The 22793-nt window shown below is 35.8% G+C and overlaps 1 protein-coding gene across 4 annotated transcripts in view; it reads left to right on the top strand.

Moving 5' to 3' along the window:
- LOC112058526 (sodium bicarbonate cotransporter 3) overlaps positions 1-22793 on the top strand; it is a 67418-nt gene that overhangs the window by 18087 nt on the left and 26538 nt on the right. For all 4 annotated transcript variants that reach the window (XM_052891254.1, XM_052891255.1, XM_052891256.1 and 1 more), the window contains exon 2: positions 22303-22403. In XM_052891254.1, coding sequence (XP_052747214.1) covers positions 22313-22403 — 91 coding nt within the window. In that variant the 5' untranslated portion in view covers positions 22303-22312. The remainder of the gene's footprint in view (positions 1-22302; positions 22404-22793) is intronic.

The raw sequence follows: 22793 nt of genomic DNA on the forward strand, positions 1-22793 counted from the left end.
CTTCAAGGATTCCTTCAAAATTCCAGGCTTCCCCGCGGCGTGTTGTTGTATAAATTATCTCAAAGCAGACCCGCCTCGGGAAAATTCTGATAGATAAACTTAAAAGGGTGACCTTAAAATATTCATATCCAATTTAAGCAAAGGTCGAACTGTTGTTGTTTTAGAGAACGTTGTAAAACATTGAATTTTTTAACGATTCTAAAAATACACTTTGTGGTTTTTGCGGAATTTGGAATGCTGGGCCTTAATTTTGTAAAAACAACCGATGAACACAAAACTTTACAACTTTTCACAAAAGTAGAGACAATATGGAATGTCTTTTCAACTGAAGAGTGAATACCTAGGCATCTTCAAGGCAAGCGCGTTCCACCGTAAGCTGCATCAAATTAAAACACAGTTACAGTCCTGGATTGGCCTATAAGCTATTTAAACAATTGTTTGGCGCGTCCTGTCAAAGGAACACCTGAGATAATCAAGAAAAACAATTAAAAACCCTTCGAAAAACATGTGAAATATTTTTGTGCTGACCCAAATTCATGGGGTAAGGGCAGCAAGAATAACACATATTCTACCTACAGCACATGCATAGGGGGGCCTAAGGTGACGATCGCCTAGGCTCTAAGTCATCAAGTTATCTTAATACGGCACAGCTATGCACCTTATGAGTTCGGCTTGTATTGAATGAAGGATAAGTGGGCTACAGAAATTAATTCTTTCTGCCCAAAATATAACAAGAGAAGAGGAAGACCGTTATGTAAATGGTGTGATGATCTAGTGGAGTATGTGGAACCTTTGCGTTGTCTATGTTATCTGGTGGGCCCTTTATGATCAAATACCTGTAATAGCTTATCTTAAATAGTTTGAGGGAGGCCTTTTCCCGTAAATGGGATGACCTTTATTATAAACCATTCCATTTCAATACATGAACTTTATAGTAAACAGGAATTACTTCCACTCGATGAGCTCAGTCACGAAAACCATACTTGGACCTCTTTGTCGAATCTTACAAGTTCGCTTATGCTAAAGAAAGTGCGGAAGGCGATCATAACCTCATCACGTTTTACTGCCAGGGGAAACAGGAAGTTTCAGTTCAGTCATAAAAAAAAGGTTTCATGACCGGATATAAAAAACTTACCTAAACTACCAGCTTTACATCCTGTAGTTTCCTGACCTTAATTTAGGAAATCAGTCAATATTAGTTTATTAACTTTTTAAAAGTGTATTTATTATATATACGGAGGCCGTCAATAAAAGGAGTTGCAGGAAGTCGCTGGATGCAGGCAGCTCAGGATTGTGGTGTAGGGACTTTCAATCCCTACTAAAAGTCCATGTCCTGCAATGTACGTTACATTCATCAACTTATATGACGGTGATAAATGCTTACCCTATTTAAAAACCTTGTGCTCGCCTCTGTAGTCTATACCACAAGCTCAAAGTATGCTACAAAAGTGTCGTTAACCGTAAAACTTGTGATTATGTGGAAATATAAAACGTACCTACAACTGCGATCTCATTGCATTGCAAGCGTCGAGTTTAATGCATGCAAATGTATAACTTGAGGTAGATATGAACACGGTCGATATTCAAATGAGGCTTCCGTTGGCTGGGAGTTACAACTCAAATTAATGCTGCGGGAATCGAAGCACACAGGTTGTTTAGTGTTATTGTACACGACAAATAGGCGAAGTATGAATACCTACCTATAGTAAAAGATATCGTATTAAAAACTACCCCTTTCAATTTATTGAAACCTTCAACACCCTTTCAGTTTCCTTCAGAAACGATTATTTTCAGTTTATTGATGAAAAGTGTTGAATCAAAATTAGAATGTTTAAAAAAATATTGCTAGTAGGTTGCCTAAAAATTTTCTGACCAAACTATTATTTATCTATCATTAATGGTAGCTTAGGTTTTAAGACAACCTACTCGCAACATATTTTTTAACATCCTAATTTAGATATCACAAATGAAAAAAAAATATTGTAGGTATGCAGGTTTCCTCACGATGTCTTTCCTTCACCGTTTGAGACAAGTGATATTTAATTTCTTAAACGTCACACTACGGAAAAGTTGGAGATGCATATCCAGGACTGAATTTAAACCTATGGCTATCACGGTTCCTTTGTAACCGATTAACTAATTTAAAAAAAAATACTTTAATTTACCCAATACCATCTATGAACAGAGCTCTGCCTGTATAATTGGATATATCTGTGAATGATATATCCAACTGTATAGTTGGATATATCTGTGAATGATATATCCAACTATACAGCTGGTCTATTTCCGTACCCATCTCTAGCGGAGGTTACACAATTATGTTCGACGGAATGAGGAAATATGAAGTATGATTAAACTGGGATTAATTGTATCACATATTATATTATATTTTTGTAATTAAGTTAAATACGGATATACAGTGGCATACCAGAGAATTTTCTCAATTCATCAAAAAAAGGGTAGGACTTTCCTTTTCATAAAATGAATAGGTATATCTGGCAGTACAGGCCCTTAGTTCAGAAGTCCACAACAAACTGAAACTGAACTTAAAAGGGAAGGCCTTGCTCTACCCAATGAAAAGTGTAGGCCAAGGCTTTCCCTTTTTCAATTTACTCAAATTCTTCTTCTTTGCCGCTGCGCTCTTGACAGAGCGGTCGTGGCCTTTAGGACGTGTTGGAGGCAGATGTAATACGCCTCACGAGCATTCGCCACTTCTCCCTTTGTGTAGTGAGTCGCGTACATTCATGCCTACAGCAGATTTAATCTGGTCGGTCCATCGCATGGGTGACCTTCCGCGCGGCCTAGTTCCCTCCACCTTCCCTTGCACAACAAGGCGTTCGATACAGTCATTCCCTCGCCGGGAGACATGTCCAAAAAACTGAAGAATGCGACTGTGTATTAATGTCGAGAGACGTTGTTTTATGTCGAGTTCTTGGAGTATAGAGACGTTAGTGCGGAACTCAGTCCAGGAGATTCCCAGCATTCGTCTCCAACATCACATCTCCAGAGCATCTATCTTTTTTTTCTCGACTTGTTACTCAAATTAATGCAGCATTAATTTGTTGTTGCACAGGTTGTTTAGTGCTATTGTACAAGACAAATAAGCGAAGTATGAATATCTAAAGGCCAAGGGCCAAGGCCTTCCTTTTTCATAAAATGAGATAGGTATATCTGGCAGTACAGCCATTAGTTCAGAAGTCCACAACAAACTCCACAGAGTATTCGTGTGTGAACAAAAACAATACAGACAATAGAGTATGAACAACGAATGTACTGTGAAAGGAATTACAGAGCGACTCAATTTCCGTTGCAGAAGTGACGATTGTTCTCGTTTAGAGGTTTTAGGTTGTTGAAATTGTGTATTAACAAGCTTTTATTTTACTATGTGAAGGGCAGACATTCGTAGTTTTATAAAAGCTGAAGTTTTTTTTAAACTATTGGCAATATATTTATTGGCATATTCAATTTGATATAAAAAAATTGATCCAGATGGGTGAAGCTCCAATTTAATAAACTGTGACAGATATATCTGGCAGTGCAGACCTTTAGTTCAGAAGTCCACAACAAACTCCACAGAGTATTCGTGTGTGAACAAAAACAATACAGACAATAGAGTATGAACAACGAATGTACTGTGAAAGGAATTACAGAGCGAGTCGATTTCCGTTGCTATCTCTCGTGGATGTGACGATTGTTCTCGTTTAGAAACAGAGGTGTTAGGTTGTTCACATTGTGTGTTAACAAGCTTTTATTTTAGTATGTTAAAGTCAGACATTTGTAGTTTTATTAAAGCAAAAGTTTTTATGATAGTAATATACAGCAGGCAGCTAGGTATGGAGTGTGAGTAGTCGTGACTTTGGCAGGTGTATATTGGTGTAGATGTATTTAAATAAACGAGTCTCATCGCGTCCACCACTCTGTCCCAATGCGAATTGTCAGACTTCACGATTTTTTCTCCTTTTACTGGCATTTGTAAGTGTTCGTGAATTTCCAGTATACGTAGAAACCACGGCGCGTATTATATAGGATGCTCGGGAGTGTTTCTCATAACTTCAAGGTGTTGATGAGTCTGTAACCGTTAAATTGTAAAATACGTTAGTTTATAATCTCACTCGTGATATTATAATCTACCGTCATATTGTGAACTGAAAATACTGATTACAATTTAACGTGTTATTTCGGTATATCATAATCTCTCAGAAGTGACAAGTCCACTTATAGCCGAACTGCATACCTAATATTTTTTTAACTAAAAAATAAACTTTTTATGTTTTCATACAAAGTAATTTTCATACAAACAATTCCGACTATTCATGCAACACACGCCTTTATCAATCCTTGCATCCGTCATATTTAAAAAAAAGGCGAATATTCTTTAAAAAAAAAGTAACTAACTGTTTATTGTACTAACTACCTAGGTACTTACCTCATCTAATCTTACAAATCTATAAAATCAACAGAATCATGGTCTATTAATAAAAATTCAATATTTCTCCCATGTTTATACGTAATCACAGTATACTGAGACATAATGGTTGACATTTTCTTGACGCTCCAAGTTATCGTATCGACGTGAGACATGATAAATAAATTCCAACTCATTGAACGGGAACACAAATTTTGTTTGTTCGCATTCAGTGATCGCATTCGTGCTTTAGTTATATCCCTTGCTCTCATCGTAAGGAATTATTATATTAGGAATCAGATGAGTTATTATAGCCGTAATGGAGCCGTGGTGGCCCAGATATGCCTTCGATTCAGTAGGTTCGAATTTAACGTGATATTATGTCTCAACGGTGAAGGAAAAACATCGTGAGGAAACCTGAACACCTGATGAATTTTCTTTATTTTTTAAACCCCCATATTATGAGAGGAGACTCGTATTCAATAGTGAGTAGAATATAGGTTGTTAATGATAAATTTTCAATTTTCATTTTCATCACGGAGTTGTAAAGTTGATGGTTTTACACTTTGCCTCGAAGAGTAGGTACGTTAAGCCTTAGCCTCGGACATTATCTTTAACAATAAACTGCCAAATTATTAACCAACAACGCTAAATGATGTGTCATATAATGTGTGTGTCTGTCTGTCTGTGGCGTAATAGCTCAAAAATGGGTGAAATTGCGATTTTTTATTGAATACTTCTACCTCGAGCTTTTACCTATGTTTCGGTTGAACGGACTGTCTCTCCGACAATTATTAAAAATTTATTATTTTCCAAAATTCTTACTTGGAACACACGATTTCTATCCACGCGGAACGTCCTTTCTCTTTCTACAAACGCTAAAGCTTTGAAAACTAAAAAAAATGTATGGGAATGACAGATCCGATCGATAACTTGATCACGTGATCTGTCGATAACAAATGTCATTACCATAATTTTCTTTCGAAGCGTTTGCGATTGAAGAAAGAGAATCGACATGCCCGATGACTATACAGGTCTAGACGTTTTAATTGAAACAGAAAACAGAATACGAAAAAAAATACGAAATGTCGAAATATTCAGTAAAAAATGCTCATAACTTTCTAGTATTTACGCTACTCGTATTTCGGTCACATTGTGATTAGTATGGCAACCCGCGTACAAAATATTAGCATTTCCATTCAAAAGGCTGAAATATTGAAACTGTTTTGAATTCAGTTCAGGAAAGTAAAAAGCTAATTTCCCAGTTAGACGGCGAATGGCGGGACCGTTTCCAATATTGAATGGGTAGTTTTTACTCGCTGCCCGTGCTTTCGATTTACTTTGAATTCTATTTTTTACTTACAATGTATGTTTTTTTATTTATGTATGCGTACAACAATGCAGAGTGTAGATATAGATATCTAGTTTTTAATATATATTAATCTATACTAATATTATAAAGCTAAAGAGTTTATTTGTTTGGTTGACCGCGCTAATCTCAGGAACTACTGGTCCGATTTGAAAAATTCTTTCAGTGTTAGATAGCCTATTTATCGAGAAAGGCTATAAGTTATATATTATTTCTGTGTTCTTATGGGAACGGGAACCACGTGGGTGAAACCGGGCGGCGTCAGCTAGTTATTCGTATTTAAACGTAAAATTCAAAAATACTGACTTTTTTACTGCTCAAAAAACTGCAAAAAGGACAACCTTAAAAAAATTACAGTGAATAAAGGTCCGCTTTCAGGGTGAAACATAAAAGATTTACTGTTGAATCTGGGTGACATTGTCGCTTGGATTCGTCGGTTTTTCGCGGTCAGTCGTCTAAATGGTTCTCTAAGCCGAGGTCCGAAGTTCGGTCCCGGATGGCGATGCATGTAGTAAATCCAGATAAGCTAGGATGCGAGCTATTAGATTTTAAAATCTAAATTTATTTATTTCAAAAGCACTTTTGTAACGCTGTCGTGATACATATCGTTATATGTATTAGGCTGGTGGGAGGCTTCGGCCGTGGCCAGTTACCACCCCACCGACAAATACGTACCACCAAGCGATTTAGCGTTCCGGTACGATGCGTGTAGAAACCGAAAGGGGTGTGGATTTTCATCCTCCTCCTAACAAGTTAGTCCGCTTCCATCTAAGATTACATCATCACTTACCATCAAATGATTGTATCCAAGGGCTAACTTGTAATGAATAAAAAAAATCTCATGTAATGAAAAAAGATAGAGAGCAATATTTTTGCGTTATCAATCATCATTATTGGTCTACAATTTATTGTCAAATTTCTTTCTTGTCGCTAGAATACACGTTTTTTAGATATTCCAATTGCTTATTTCATCAATTTCCGTTATCGATAAACCGTCGCATCGTCAACTCTCACACAATTTGTATATTTTTCCGGTGGAAGCATTAGGCAATTAAGTACGAGTGTACGGAATATTGAAAAGCCTTCTGAAACGAGATCCAATATTAACCGTATTGCTTTCACAGTTTTTCGCTGTAAAAAGCAATGCTTTTAGAACCAGCCAAAGAATTTAATATTTTCTAAGCTATTGAATATAAGCAAACGTCACTTTGTGGTGTTAATTGTGAACAGTTAATAGTTTTTTTGTTATTTTCCATGAAAAAATGTAAATTGGAGCATCTTCAGGAGTTGATGACTACATAATCTTCAATTGCGAAGATAGTCAGAGGCACCTTGAATTTTTTAGTCACATTTTAAGAAATTAATTATCACGTGTCTCAAGCGGTGAAGGAAAAACATCGTGAGGAAACCTGCATACCCGAGAATTTTCTTAATTCTTTACGTGTGTAAAGTCCGCTAATCCGCCTTAGGCCAGCGTGGTGGACTATTCGCCTAGCCCCTCTCATTCTGAGTGGAGACTTGTGTTCAACAGTGAGCCGAATATATGTTGTTAACGATGAGTTACTCTTAAATAAATAAAAAAGATAATTGTATTACATTGAAGTACCAAAAAGCAAATAACGCTCCGACGGTGTTTCGAATTTGTCACGTATTCTATTTCTTCAAGTGTTTTCGATAAAGCCCTCAACGTACAAAAAATATAAACGACAAATTCCCGAAATGTCTACTGGATACGAAACTATCTTACAAACGCTTTATGATCTACGAAATGCTTGAGACAAAGGGAGACAAAGGGAAACAAATAAAGGTTTTTGGGGTTTAAGTGAAATTGCTTTTTGGTATTCACATAAGTGGATGATGTCACAAAGGTTGTGTCGTCGATCTAATTAACGATAATTAATGATTTAACAGTTACTTTTAGTTAGTAAGTATTTTTTCGGACTCAGAAGTGATTACAAACATAAGCAAACTAATGTCGAACAAAGGTTATGATTCACAACATTATCTGTCAAAAGCGCCTTTAACCCTACACACAACGTTCACAAGTGCGTGACTTCACTCAAGGTCATTCTCTGCCATTCTAGGGTCTTATTTTGGTTACAGTTTGATTTGTTTATTTAAGTTGTCCTGACAAATGTTGTGAATCATAACCTTTGTTCGACCTTATTTTTCATATTTTTGTAATCACTTCTGAGTCTGCTAAAAACATTATATATGCTGCGGGGCTGCGGGGTGGGAGATTGAAATTTGAAAATTGAGGTAAAGCGGAGCATATATGCAGAACGAGACGGACAGATGGACGAACGGACAAACTTACTCGCATTTATAATATTAGTATGGATAAAGTCTTTTGCGCTTTCTGCTGTCCCCATTCCTGTACGGTTGAAACCTTTCTGTTTGTTAGACAATGACATAATAAGGTCAGATGGGATAATAATAGTGTTGTGGTCTGTATGGCCTGCTTTGGTGTAGGATGCTACATGTTTATATACGTCGGTCGAATCAATTATTATGTATTTTGTGATCAAATGAAAAATGAGAAAATGGTCAACACAGCTGCTAAATTTGCTTAATGGTTTTTGAGGTTAGTTTTAGTTAACCCTATCTAATAGGTAGCTATCTAAAACTAAAAATATTTTAGCCTCAAAGATAAACTTTGCCATAAAAAGGAATAAAAGCGCCAGCGTGTTAGGCACCTTGCTACAAAATCGTTTACTGCGACAAATCACGGGCGCGCCGTGGTTTGTACGCAATAGACTTACCGACAATAGCTAAACACATGAAAAAGCTCTCCCAAAACTACTTTCACAGAGCTGCCATCCATCCCAACCTACTAGTGGTTGAGGCTTGCAACTACACTTCCAACCTTAACGCTAACTTTAAGCAGAGTCGTCCTAAAAACGTTCTTTACGACCCTGACGATGACATGACGACCGACAACGTTTTTCAGGCAACACAATCACAAGCTACACAGCGTCTTCTTTAAACGCAGACCAGCTAGGCTATTCTTTGATATTTTTAACAACTCACCGTTTCGAATTCACCTCTATCTCTCTCTGTCTAGCACGATACTATAGACAGAGAGCGATAGATAAGAGTTCGAAACTTGCACTGTCGATGTGATAAAAACATCGTTAATATAGCCTCCCAGGCTTCATACAAATTTGGACTTTCACCTTTGCTAATTATAATTATTTACTTTGTTGTGTTATAATATAACTTTGTAGCTAATTAAATTAGTGAACACAAGCAGGCTTTAGGTACACGAGTTTTGGAGTTCCGAGTTTAGTATGATAATTTAATTCTAATGAAGATTAATGCTAATTGTGTCACGGTGATCATAAAGAGGGTAGACATGTAATGTCCTGAAAAGGTGATTCATAGTACCCGACGGAATTGCGTAGTAGCCATGCGTTTATCACCTCTCTTTTCTTTTACGTGGCTTTTTTATTTTGGACGGTTTTTACTGCTAGTGATAAAATGTAGACGTTAGCGTCGCCTTTAAAAAGTTAACGAGCCTAATAAAAATAGTAAGAACTTAATTACCGTACAAAGTATTTAAATAATAAGGTAATTAGAATTTACAATGCAAATTTTATTGTTTTGTGTGTCATCGATATAAAACAACCGACACAGGATTTTAAGTGTTCATCCATTATCAACTCATATTCGGCTCACTGCTGAGCTCGAGCCTCCTCTCAGAATGAGAGGAGGCCCAATAGTCAACCACCCTAGCTCAATGCGGATTGGCAGACTTCACACACGCAGAGAATTAAGAAAATTCTCTGGTATGCAGGTTTCCTCACGATTTTTTTCCTTCACCGTTTGAGACGCGTGATATTTAATTTCTTAAAATGGACACAACTGAAAAGTTGGAGGCGCATGCCCCGGATCGGATTCGAACCCACACTCTCCGTATTCGGAGGCAGAGGTCATATCCACTGGGCTATTACGGGTTATAAGTGTTATGTTTTAAGTGTTAACCCTGAAGAAAATATGAATACGGGTCACCTGACGTTAAATCGTTATTGTCGCCAGTAGGGATGATGATAGTTTTATAAATTGTAGATACATTTAAAGTCTGCTAATAGTAAAGCAATTTTGTAAAAGTAACAAGATATCTGCGATCATTACTTTCGGAGCTACAGGGATTTGAAGGCTCATATTTACGGCACTACTACGGATTCCTGAAAAATGACGTCGTTGATCATAATGATCGTTTGATTTGTAAGGGCGTTCAAACAAAATTACAAATATATTTGTAATTTGTGCGTTTATGTTTATAGTTCAAATATTGGAAACTGTCACATTTAATGTAAGGAAGTTAAAAATGTATGAATTTTCAAATAATTACGATAAAAGATTTTTAATAGATTTTGATATTCGGTAATCTTATTTATTTTGCAAACATCCAAGTAAGCTTTGTTTTTAAATATTAATTAATTAATATTAAAAATTAAACTTATTTTCCGGAATGATTCATAAAAATCAATATATTCAAACCTCCTATCATACCTATTGTTATAAAAAAAAACCTTTAAGCGATTTGTCTATCCACTCCTTAAATAACCTGATATGATAAAGTAAGTATAAAGTTCTGAGATAGCTACCACAAAATGTTAATAAATATCTTGATCACGAACACATTAAGAATGTTATTTATACCAACGAGTTGATTTATTAGTTTTTTATGAAGAAAGTAAATTGATGGAGCAACTGAACAACTTTTTGGGAACACTTTCATAGTTATTACTCGTACGTTTGCGTTTGGAGATTATGCTAAATAACATTTCAAAATATATTTTAGAGTTAAAATTCAAACGTGAAAATGCTTGAAGCACTCTGACCTTTCCGGTACCACTTGCCTTGCAGCGTGTTATGGAAAACAAACTTTGTATTTGCAATCATAAACTTTGTTTGACGTTGACCCTTTGACATTCATTTAGAAGTCCAGCGGGTCCCATTCACGTCTCGCTAGACATCAAAATATTGGTGATATACCTATCTATCGAATAAGTTTTAAGCCAGATTCTGTACGTACGTGTGCTAGCACTATTTATTTCATCACTAGCGGACGCCCGCGACTTTGTCCGCGTGGAATTTAGTTTTCCACAAATTCCTCGGGAACCGTGAATTTTTCAGGAATAAAAAGTAGCCTATGTGTTTACCTATGCTATAATATATCTCAATACTAAATTTCAACTAATTCGGCTCAGTTAGTCGAGGCGTGAAAGAGTAACAAACATTCATATCATCAAAATCATCAGTTTTCGCAAATCTCAGGAAACCATGGATTTTTTCGGGATAAAAAGTCGCTTATGTGTTAATTCAGAGTAAAATCTATTTTCATTCCAAATTTCAATTTTACACCAACCTTTAGGGCGATTGTAATTGCAAAGCAAAATAACTTAAGTATAGTGTTGCTTTGATAAAATACACCCAAATTTTAAAAACTATTGATGCTCAGATAAATTAAGACTACATTTTACAAACACCTCGCTTTAGTACTTTAGGCACTAGTATAAAATTTTCAATTCATAAATACTTAAATTTCATATTTCAAAGCGCGAAGCTCCCATTTTTCATTTCACGCGCAACGGTATAATATTTGCTCTCGATTTCTTGATGCGAGATTGCAGTGAAATTTGAATCACGTCCAGTTGAAGTAGTCGTTGGTTATGTGTAGCTGTATTTATCAGGTGATGTTGACATTACCTAGGATACTCCGGTAATTTGGTGAAAATATTATGTAACCCGACTCAAAAAGTTTTTTTTTTTTTTATTCTTTACAAGTTAGCCCTTGACTACAATCTCACCTGAGATTATTAAGTTACCTGAAGTTATTCGCAGGGTATAACGATTTGGGTTAGTCAATTATTCGCTAGCGAAATAAATCAAAAATGCCTTACGTTATGAACAATAATAATAAATAAATAAATATACTTAAACAATACACATCACTATCTAGCCCCAAAGTAAGCATATAGAGTAGCTTGCGTTGTGGGTGCTAAGATAGTTGATATTATAATATTAATGTACAATTAAATACTACATATAAATACTTATATAATGTATAAATACACACAGACACTGGAAAACACCCATGTTCATCACACAAATATTTTCCAGTTGTGGGAATCGAACCCACGGCCGTGGATGCAGAAAGCAGGGTCACTACCCACTGCGCCACGCGGCCGTCAAACAATGCATAATGTACTTTCGGAAAGTATTTTTTTAACAATACTATTTACAAGATCACTTCGTTGTCAGTTTGTCTGTGTGTCTGTCTGTCTGAAATATAGAGTCTTGGATCTGTGAAAAAAATTAAACTTCAAAGAATATGTAGAGATATAAGATACAGACCAAGTTATGATTGTACAAGTACATCCTTAAGTAATTTTAATATTTTAATTAGATTGTAAGTTAGTAGATTGTAATTTCTCTTGGCTGAATTAAGGATTTTATTATTATTACTAGCGGACTCGCTCAAGCTTCGCTTTGACTTATTAATTTATTTATTTGCACTTCTTCCCTATCCCTACCTTACACTACCATACTCCTAACCAGCTAACCAGGAAACCAGCATACCTACCTGAGAATTTTCTTAATTATCTACGTGTGTAAAATCTGCCAATCCACATTGGGCCAGCATGGTGGACTATAAGCCTAACCCCTCTCTGGTTCAGAAGGAGATTTGTGCTCAACAGTGAGACGAATATGGGTTGATAATGATGATTAATGATGATGTCACATTTTCCCAAATCAAAACTTATAGTAGGTAGTATTCGTTACCTAGAATCGTGTTAGCATGATTCTATAGCTTGGCAACTTCATTCGTAACACTCCCGATATTCCGCGCGGGCCGGGGGGCGTGTAGCGATGAATGAAAAACCCACGACTGATGCACTTCACTTCCCCGGACGCACGATTTCACACCAGCGCAGTATTTCCCCCTGTCGCCCGCATATCATCGGAGTGTTATCAATTGTATCATCATCATACTACAGTCTTTTCAGTCTTCTAGCCAACTCCACGTAGAATTTATTTTATTAAAATTTCCAAAAAGAAAGAAAAGTTTAGGCTAGCTTATTTCACAATCCACAACTCGAACCCAATACCTCATTATTCAATGCCAATATCCACTGAACTAAAGAGGCATTTTAATGATGAGATATGTGAATTGAATTACTAGAGCTCCGACGAACCAGTCGCTTCATATTAGACTTTCGCAAATAAACAACATCACGTATGCCCCACCTTTTAAGAATAAATAAGAATATTTACGAGCCAGCCCCACGTTTGATTGACACCCCTATTTCTATAAGCTATAAGGTTGATTATCGCGTGGCGTATAAACCTAATCACTTTCATTGCGGCTTTATAGGGAGAGTGGATGAACGAACGACTTGATTAATTGAATGAAATCCTCAAACCGCTGAGCTTTCATGGTTCAGTAGCAAAGGACGAAAATGCAATTTTACTAGCGACTCGTCTTCTTTTCGCATGAGTAGAAAAATATATAATAGGGCAAGTTCGTAGATGACACTCCTATGATATGCGAGCGACGGGGGGAAAGACTGCGCGGGTGTGAAATCGTGGTGCGGAGAAGTGAGGTGCATCAGTCGTCATTTCATTCATCGCTACACGCCCCCCGGCCCGCGCGGAGTATTACTAACGAAGTTGCCAAGGTATAGACTACTAGTGAGCACGTTGTTAAATGATATCTCAATAACGATGAGCGATAGGTGTAAAATGTAAATGACCTTAATAGACTAGACTTATATACTTTTAAAGAGCAAAAAGTAATTAATAAAAATGTTCGTATAGGCATCAACGACTAACCGAGTTATTGTAAAAAAAAACAATTCAAGATGGCGGAAAATGCACAATGCACTCATTGGTTCATTAAAAAAAAACGGACACTAGTTAGAAAAATATACCCAACAGAACTGAAAACGTAAAGGTTGTCTGTTTTCACACTACAACTGTAGGATTGCCTGATATTAACACACATAAATATATGAATTAACAGCATTCTTCTTCTATCTTTTAGCTATGTCTGTTCTGTGTAAAGACACAAAAGATATAGCTATTGTAGCAACAATAGTTCTACGCGTAAGGATCGAACTTAAAATATTCAAAACCCAAAATCCCCTTAAATATTCAAACCCCAAAAATATTTACTCTTTTGAAATAATAAATACGAATAAAGCAGAGTTCACTTGGCGCCTGTGGAATAAACAACATTTAGATTAGATTAACGGATAATGCCTGTTATATTTTTGTTTACACGAGGACAAAATTTCATAGTTTCTTATTTATTTTATATTTTTAAATACGTAATACTTAACCGTGATAGCCCAGTGGATATGACCTCTGCCTTCGATTCCAGAGTGTGTAAAAACTCACGTGATATAAGGTCGGAATATGCCAGACTAATTCGAACCCACACGGGGCCCTTAGTCATGAGCTGGTTCTTGCAACGCGGCACGATCCAAACCTAATTAAATTCTAAAATAATTTAATTTCAATTTAGTATAAAATAAATTAATTTTAATTAAACTAATTTTATTTTATTGTAATTAAATATTTGCATATCTTTTAATGGTGAAATATTGTTACTTATTAATTATGAACATCTTTGTACGATAAAATGTTTCTTCATAAATGAATGAATTCTTAAATGATACTGATTTTGATTCTGAAATAAATAATTTCTGTTCTTTCATAGAATAGTGAAAGCCTGTCTGGTTATCCTAATCATTTCATTTTTTGAATATCATGACAATGTTCATCTATATATTAACAATATTTCATGCATATTTTCATATAAATTCTCTCTCTTTATTAGATACCACTCAGGAAAGTTTCAACACTAAAAAACCTTGGAGTGCCATCCGAGATTTCGTTAAAACTAACTGAATTTAGGTGTCTAGACGTCTGCATTGTTATAATAGTTCTGTAACCGGCTGTCTACGCTCTGGTAAATTGTTTTATGGAATTTTAAAAGCTTAAAGAATGGACGCTTCCTGTATTGTTAAAATGTCGTAGAGTAAAACCGTTTAATTTTGGATTTCGAATCATTGAAATCGAGTTTTTTCTTTGGAGTTTTCAAGTAAAATTCTGAGCTCGAAGTTGGGAAGTTGGTAAAGTGTTACACCCCGTGCAAGGGGTCGGTCCCGATCAATTATTAACCTAACCTTTAAGTATGGACGTGGAGTCTCACTGGCAACTCGATATTTTCGTTTTCTTAGTTTTACCTATTTCTCCCCACTTCCCGCGATTAAGCGGCTCAGTAGCTTTTGTTTTAGTAAAACTACCAACAAGGGAGGAGTTTGCATCTTCCAATGAATATCCCGTAAGTAAAAACCATCAATTAGACCTTTTTGCACTGACTGCCAGTTTTACGTTAATAAATTGTTGTCAAAATTTATATTTGTTACCAGAAATAGCTGTTTTACGTTTTTGGATTCTGTCATATTATATTTTGAAAAAAAAAATCATTTTGTCATAGTAATAAGTTTGACTGTTTTCAATAACTAAAAAATGTACTATCGTTTTTGATTTTCAAAATTTTTATAATTTTTAAAGGTAAAGATGACTGTATAAGCACGTTATTTTGATGCCAAATTCCTTATCTTTAATATTCAATCAGTTTTAAAGCGATCTTATATAATTTTTTAAAAAAAAAAAAGTGTCTGCGAGACTCCACGTCCGCTGTAGTTTTAAGAAAAAATTACGTCCATACTTTTTTTTTACACTAATATTATCAAAAAAATTATTACTTGCTTAACAAAAATAAAGAGTTAAAAGTCTTTATAAACATAATTCTTATTTTAAGTCCCAAAGAGCATTTTTTCATCAACCGTTATTCTGATTAACTAAAGACATAAGATTAATTATTGTTGGTGGGAGGCTTCGGCCGTGGCTAGTTACCACCCTACCGGCAAAGACGTACCGCCAAGCGATTTAGCGTTCCGGTACGATGCCGTGTAGAAACCGAAAGGGGTGTTGATTTTCATCCTCCTCCTAACAAGTTAGCCCGCTTCCATCTAAGACTGTATCATCACCTACCATCAGGTGAGATTGTAGTCAAGGGCTAACTTGTAAAGAATAAAAAAAAAAATAACAAAAGAACTGTATTTTAATAACACCAATTTAATTATGCCAACTTTCCATTGTCTATTGTTCCAATTTTAGAATAGCTTTTATATAATAATAATGGAATTTGCCTGAAATTACGCACTTCGCTTGGTTTTAGACGAAGGTTAACGTCGTAGAATACGCCCTTGGGACGTCACTCTGAGCCAAAAATTCAAGGTAGAGTCTACTAATTCCGTCCTCAGTACTTTATTGACACTCTTAAGACCTCAGACTAAATACATAGGGACTAGTATCGCATCCAAATTCACGAACAATATTTTCTGCCATTTTCTAAGGAAAACGAGCTTAGATTTCATACATATCTTATACTAAACTAGCAGTTTTTGTTCATTTTTTACACCATTTAACTACACAAAAAGGTATTTTTACGGGGGTTTTTAACCGACGGACACGATTGTAAACTATGAAACATCGATTCTATAGAGACAGTGTTTATAATCGCATAAGATCGTTGATCATATACTTTGACAGAAAAATAATGTCTTTAAATAATAATGCAGGTCTTTATCTAATTAGTCTGAGCTTAAGACCGATATGGGATATGAGATAACACTTCAGAAGGACTGCAATCGAAGAAAATGTACTTATTATGTATAAGTAAGATAAAAAGCATTATTAAATAATTTAACAATGTAAGAAAACAATAGCAAATATGTTGTATTTGAATAAATAAATTATATATTTTTTTTTGATAATAATATCTTCGAAGTGTTGGAGAAAGTAAAGCCTAGGAGCTTTTATTGAAAACGTTGCCTACTGCCGTCCAGATATAACAAAACAAGGCAAAATTAGGATATTTCTCGTTAACGAAATTTTTTGACGTGACAACGTCTTATAATTCGATGGAGCCGACTGCGCACTCGAAAAAAGACGACGTCATGCGTCCCTCTAGAATTCCCTCGCTCTAGAATTTCCAACTTTTTTTACAAGAAGTAAAGTATATTCTGGTCTATGAAGATTATTAAACAGTGTTTTAGAAAAACGAACATTTTCTTTTGAAAAATGCAACAATTCCACCAGTAGTTACATATGACGTTGTCACGTTCAATTATCGCCAGTAAACCGACTTTACAGACAACCGATTTTTTTTTATCTATATAGAAGTAACCTTTTATGGATATTTGTTTGTACCCATCCTATCTTTTACACAAATGTCACATTCAACGATTTAGAAGGATTTTCTCGGGGACGTAATCGCACGTGTCTGTAATAACAGATAAAAAATACGTGTGACTACACACATTTTGGTAAATAAAGTAAACATTACGTACCTACTTGAACGGCCCATTGTTCCCGCCCGCGTTCCTGTCTCAAGCTGTTTTTGGCTGGTGGGAGGCTTCGGTCGTGGCTAGTTACCAAACCAAACGATTTAGCGTTCTGGTACGATGTCGTGTAGAAACCGAAAGGGGTATGAAATCCTCTTAACAAGTTATCCCGCTACCATCTTAGATTGCATCATCACTTACTATCAGGTGAGATTGCAGTCAAAGGCTAACTTGTAAAAAAAAATCCTTTTAACAAGTTAGCCCGCTACCATCTTAGATTGCATCATCACTTACTATCAGGTGAGATTGTAGTCAAAGGCTAACTTGTAAAAAAAAAATCCTCTTAACAAGTTAGCCCGCTACCATCTTTGATTGCATCATCACTTACTATCAGGTGAGATTGTAGTCAAGGGCTAACTTGTAAACAAAAAAAAAATCTTCTTAACAAGTTAGCTAGCAACCATCTTAGATTGCATCATCACTTACCATCAGATGAGATTGCAGTCAAAGGCTAACTTATAAAGAATAAAAAAAGCGTTTTTACAAAATGTGAACCCAAATAATATGAGGGACGATAAAACTGAATCCCCCACGGCTCCGGCCTATACAGTAATAAATTATTCAATACTGAGTATGTTGAATAATTTTGAGAACGTGCCGCCTTCAGCCACAGAACAATGTCGTTTTTTATACCAGCTGTGCTGTGTGTGGTTTTACTCGCGTACTTACCGTTCCCTTGGGAATGCGGGGATAAAATATAGCCTATACTACAAGTTGATATTAAATAGCCTGTGTGTGAGAAAAGAATTTTCCAAATCGGTTCTGTAGATCTAGAGACAACAATACCACAAACTTTACCTCTCTATAGTATTAGTATAGATGGATAATAAAGAATATGCATGAATTTTAATAAACCAACATCGTAATTTTTAACCTTAATTAAAGTAAACTAATTAAATAGACACTACCCTCGTTAGTTTGCTAAAAACTTGTTTTTATATGAAACTGCACTACACCACGGCAATTTCCATTATGGTCTTGGGAAAATTTGAATTAAGCGAGAAAAAAACCGATTTTAACAATTTTCTTTTTTTATATTAATGAAACCAATTTTTATTCCTAACACGTGATACAAAAAAAATAATATTCTTACTTTAGATACGAATCTATATGTTGGCCTCGATGGTTCAGCAGTTAGCCTATGTAGCTTCGAAGCTCGAGGTCTTGCGTTCAAATCCTGGGCTGTTTGAGAGATTTTGCATATTGACCTTTTTTACCGATAAATTCTCAGGAAACTTATCTGAAATTTACAAGCCGTTGGACCCGCTCATAAACAACATCCGATGACGACCTCCGTGGTGCAGTGGTATGAGCAGTGAATTTACTGGACGGAGGTCCTGGGTTCGATCCCCGATTGAGGATTTCTTAAATGGTCCAGGTCTGGCTGGTGGGAGGCTTCGACCGTAGCTAGTTACAACCCGCCAAAACAAAGACGTCAAGCGATTTAGCGTTCCGGTACGATATCGCGTAGAAACCGATAGGGGAGAATTGAAAATATTTTTATTATTTTAAAAAAATACAAAAACCAATAATAATTATTTACGAACTAAACTAAACAGTCTTAAGAAAATTTAACAATTACAAATTACACAGAATACAAACTTACCTACAGTAGTCTTAAATATTTTAGTTTACATTTATTTGTGTATTTATGTATTTTTAATTAAAACAAACCAAACAAGTTAGCCCGCTCCCATCTTAGATTTCATCATCACTTACCATCAGGTGAGATTGTAGTCAAAGTTGTAAAAAATGAACCATTACAAATGAAACATTATCACCCTGTGGTGTGCCGTTCAAATAGGCAATTTATATAAAGACAAGTTATTTGTTCGGATACAGTTTCCCGTTCATCAAATCATTTTGTCTGAGATTTGGGAAATACGCCAGATTAAACGAAAATACCTATCCGATTTCACCGCTAAGCCACTTCAAAGGGCGCCAAGCCTAAGGAGCAATTAAGAGATAATTCTCAACCTCGGCTGGTCTCTCAGCGTTATAATGATCATGTAAGACCTGAACCGTAATTGAATTTACTATTTTTAGGGTTTTGTGAGGTACCTCAGGGATAAAATGGAATCCATAGGCAAACATTCGATGATTTTTTTTTTAATTTATTCTTTACAAGTTAGCCCTTGACTACAACCTCACATCGTTAGGAGGAGGATGAAAATCCACACGCCTTTTGGTTGCTACACGACATCATACTGGAACGCTAAAACGCTTGGCGGTACGTCTTTGTCGGTAGGGTGGTAACTAGCCACGGCCGAAGCCTCACAGAGAGTTACGTTGTTGTCCAGTAATGTAAAACAATTGTTGTGCTTAATTAATATTATGATCTAAAATTGTCGTTTTACTTATTTTATGATTAAACTTACTTAAATTTAACTGGAATAAACAAAATCTTTTTAGCCAGTGTCGGATTAAGGTAACTTCATGCTCTAAGTTCAAGAAGAATATTTCCCCTCGTGGCGTTCCTATCCTTTAAAATTAATTTAAAAAAGAGGAAGAATATGTCATAAACATTTTTTTTTTTAATTCACGGATGTGCTCGTTTTTTCTCAATCGACCCCTAAACAGGATGCCCTATGCAATTGCTTAAATAGCAGACTAATTTAAGACTGTTTATAACAGACATGAGATCGATGGGAACATTTGTATTTATAATACTGTTTATAACATTTTTATCTCAATGACAAGGTATCAGAATAAGATCGTTTTGTTAAGATGTTGAACTTGGCAAATGATGCATTGATCCCAAATGCAGTCGATTGGATCCTGCATGGAGTCAGCATCTGCAGAAGACGAGTGTAAAAATAGGTTTATTCAGAAGTATGACTGCATTGGGCGTACGTCGTCGGGTTTGCTTGCTATTGGTATCAGAGTAAATGAATCCAGTTAATCATCACTGAGCACTAATTCAGAGTACCATGGCGATAGTGGAAATCGATTGACTAAACAACGTAGACCTGAACACTATGTGTTGACTTTGTTGATCGAAATTGGCACCCACGGCTATAATTTCTATGAAGACTTATTACTCTTTTTTTATTCTTTATAAGTTAGCCCTTGACTACAATCTCACCTGATGGCAAGTGATGATGCAGTCTAAGATGGAAGCGGGCTAACTTGTTAGGAGGAGGATGAAAATCCACACCCCTTGCTAAATCGCTTGGCGGTACGTCTCTGTCGGTAGGGTGGTAACTAGCCACGGCCTCCCACCAGCCAGACCTGGACCAATTAAGAAAATCTCAATTGGCCCAGCCGGGGATCGAACCCAGGACCTCCGTTTTGTAAATCCACCGCGCATACCTCTGCGCCATGGAGGCCGTCAACTGTTCTAAGTTCTTCACGGCTAAATAATAAAGCTAGGTATCTCGAATTTCCCAGTAGAGTTTTAGGCAAATTAAAGAAATAACCAACGCTAAAAATAAGTAATTTCCCCTGCGGTAAAGTAATTTACGCTCAAATTAAATTGCTTCCAAAAGGACAAACTACGAATATATTTTCTTCATTGTCTCCTGGTAAAAATTTCATGCATAAGCAATTTTTAATAAATATCACATTACAGTTTTTATTCGCGATAATCCCACGTACCGTACTAAAAAAATATGATATGCCCTTCCAGCTTCAGTTTTTCCTCACTTCTGGGTCACTTAAAGACGAGTGAACCATCTGGCATCTTCTAGACTAACACATTTCACTGTAGACTGCATCTTTGCTTACTCTCAAATGCGTTAAGTTGAATTACAGTAGAACCCGCTTAAGACGATCACGCTTAAAACGATTTCCCGCGTAATACGGCGTCTTTTTACGCCAATCCCTACAACTTAAGATATGTTTTCATACATTTCCTAACGCTTAATACGATTCGTCATCCCGTTTAATACGCCTATATGTCACACGCGTGTAATTGCGACAAATAAATTACAACTCAGATAGATCAGGACATCATAAAGGTACTTAAACAAGGTTGCAGGACAAGGCTAATACAGGATATCTTATAGAACTGAAAGACCCTGACATCAAACGACCCTTGACATGATGCGATTCTAAACTAAAAAATTAGAAGAAGCACTGCAAAAGTAAAATTTAATTGAAAATTTCGTAATTGCTAATGCATCAAAATCTTTTTGTCATACCAGAATAAGTGATTACTTTATGTAGCATAATTAGGTAGTCTTTACACCAAATACATTAATTTTTATAACTATGTATGTGTATATTGGTTATATTTTTCACTGTCCCCCACCCATATTCCGTAAATACGTTTCCCGTCTAAGACGCGTTTTTAGTTGGGTCCCTGTTATATGTTTGTATATATACTGTATATAGTTTGAAAATATATGACCTTGATTCTAATGGAGGCAGGCTAAAATACTCATATTTTTTGGTTTAAAAATCCAAATCGCGCTAATCTCCCCAAATTTCAAGGACCTACTTACCTAACATTGAATATAGCCTAAGTAGGTTTACGTAACTTTGATGTATTAAGATACCTACTTAACAAGATAATGCTTTAGCTGAAGCTGCTATTAATTAAAGGCATAACTAATCAAGCTCAATAATTATATTATTAATTAAGGCTACCATTTTGAATTAAATTTAACTGTAACTTGTATCTATTAGTAATAATTACATAATATATTAAACCACTAGATCTTGATCTTGATATGCTATTTTAGATTGCGAATCCAAAATGGATTTTTTGAGTAACAGTAGCAAAATAAATTTTGTAACTTATTCTTAGTATTTATAATCTATACCAATATTAAAAAGCTGAAGAGTTTGTTTGTTTGTTTGATTGAACGCGCTAATCTCAGGAACTACTGGTCCGATTTGAAAACGTTTTTCAATGTTAGATAGCCCATTTATAGAGAAGGCTATAGGCTATATTTTATCCCCGTATTCCTACGGGAACGGGAACCACGCAGGTGTAACCGCGCGGCGTCTACTGGTGTGTAATATTTACTAATCATAATGACCTCCCGTAAAGTAACGCCTGCTTCTATTCAAAACATAACGTATTATTATTGCAGACAGTGGAGGATGGACGGCAGAGCTGACGACGAAGAAGCCCCCACAGACCCGGCGGCGAGGAAGCATTCCCACCATGACTATACTGAACAGGACTTTGAAGGTTAGTCACACAGAATAAAGATCATACAGAATGAGTCTTTACAAGCGTGGTGAAGCAGGTGAAACCCATAAAAAAGGCACGTTTCTCCTAAACATCCGCATATACAAACATTTTTCATAATTTGTATTTCAAAATTTAACACTAAATTTACGTAAATTAATGTAGGTATTATTAAATAATTGCCAATAAAATAATACTCCATCTTATTTCTTTAGTTTTTGTGAACCGATTTTAAAATATTTAAAGACATAAGGCTCCATTTTTCTTGACTAATATTGAAAGTTACTGATGCAACGCTTCTTGTCGTACTGACTCGAGATTGTAGTCGTTTTTGAATTTTGTGTTTGGAGCGGCTACGACGCCGTCATGTTCCGTACGCTCTATTTGCCT

Source organism: Bicyclus anynana, chromosome 3 (genome assembly GCF_947172395.1).
Source record: "Bicyclus anynana chromosome 3, ilBicAnyn1.1, whole genome shotgun sequence".
In the NCBI taxonomy this organism is placed as follows: Eukaryota; Metazoa; Arthropoda; class Insecta; order Lepidoptera; family Nymphalidae; genus Bicyclus; species Bicyclus anynana.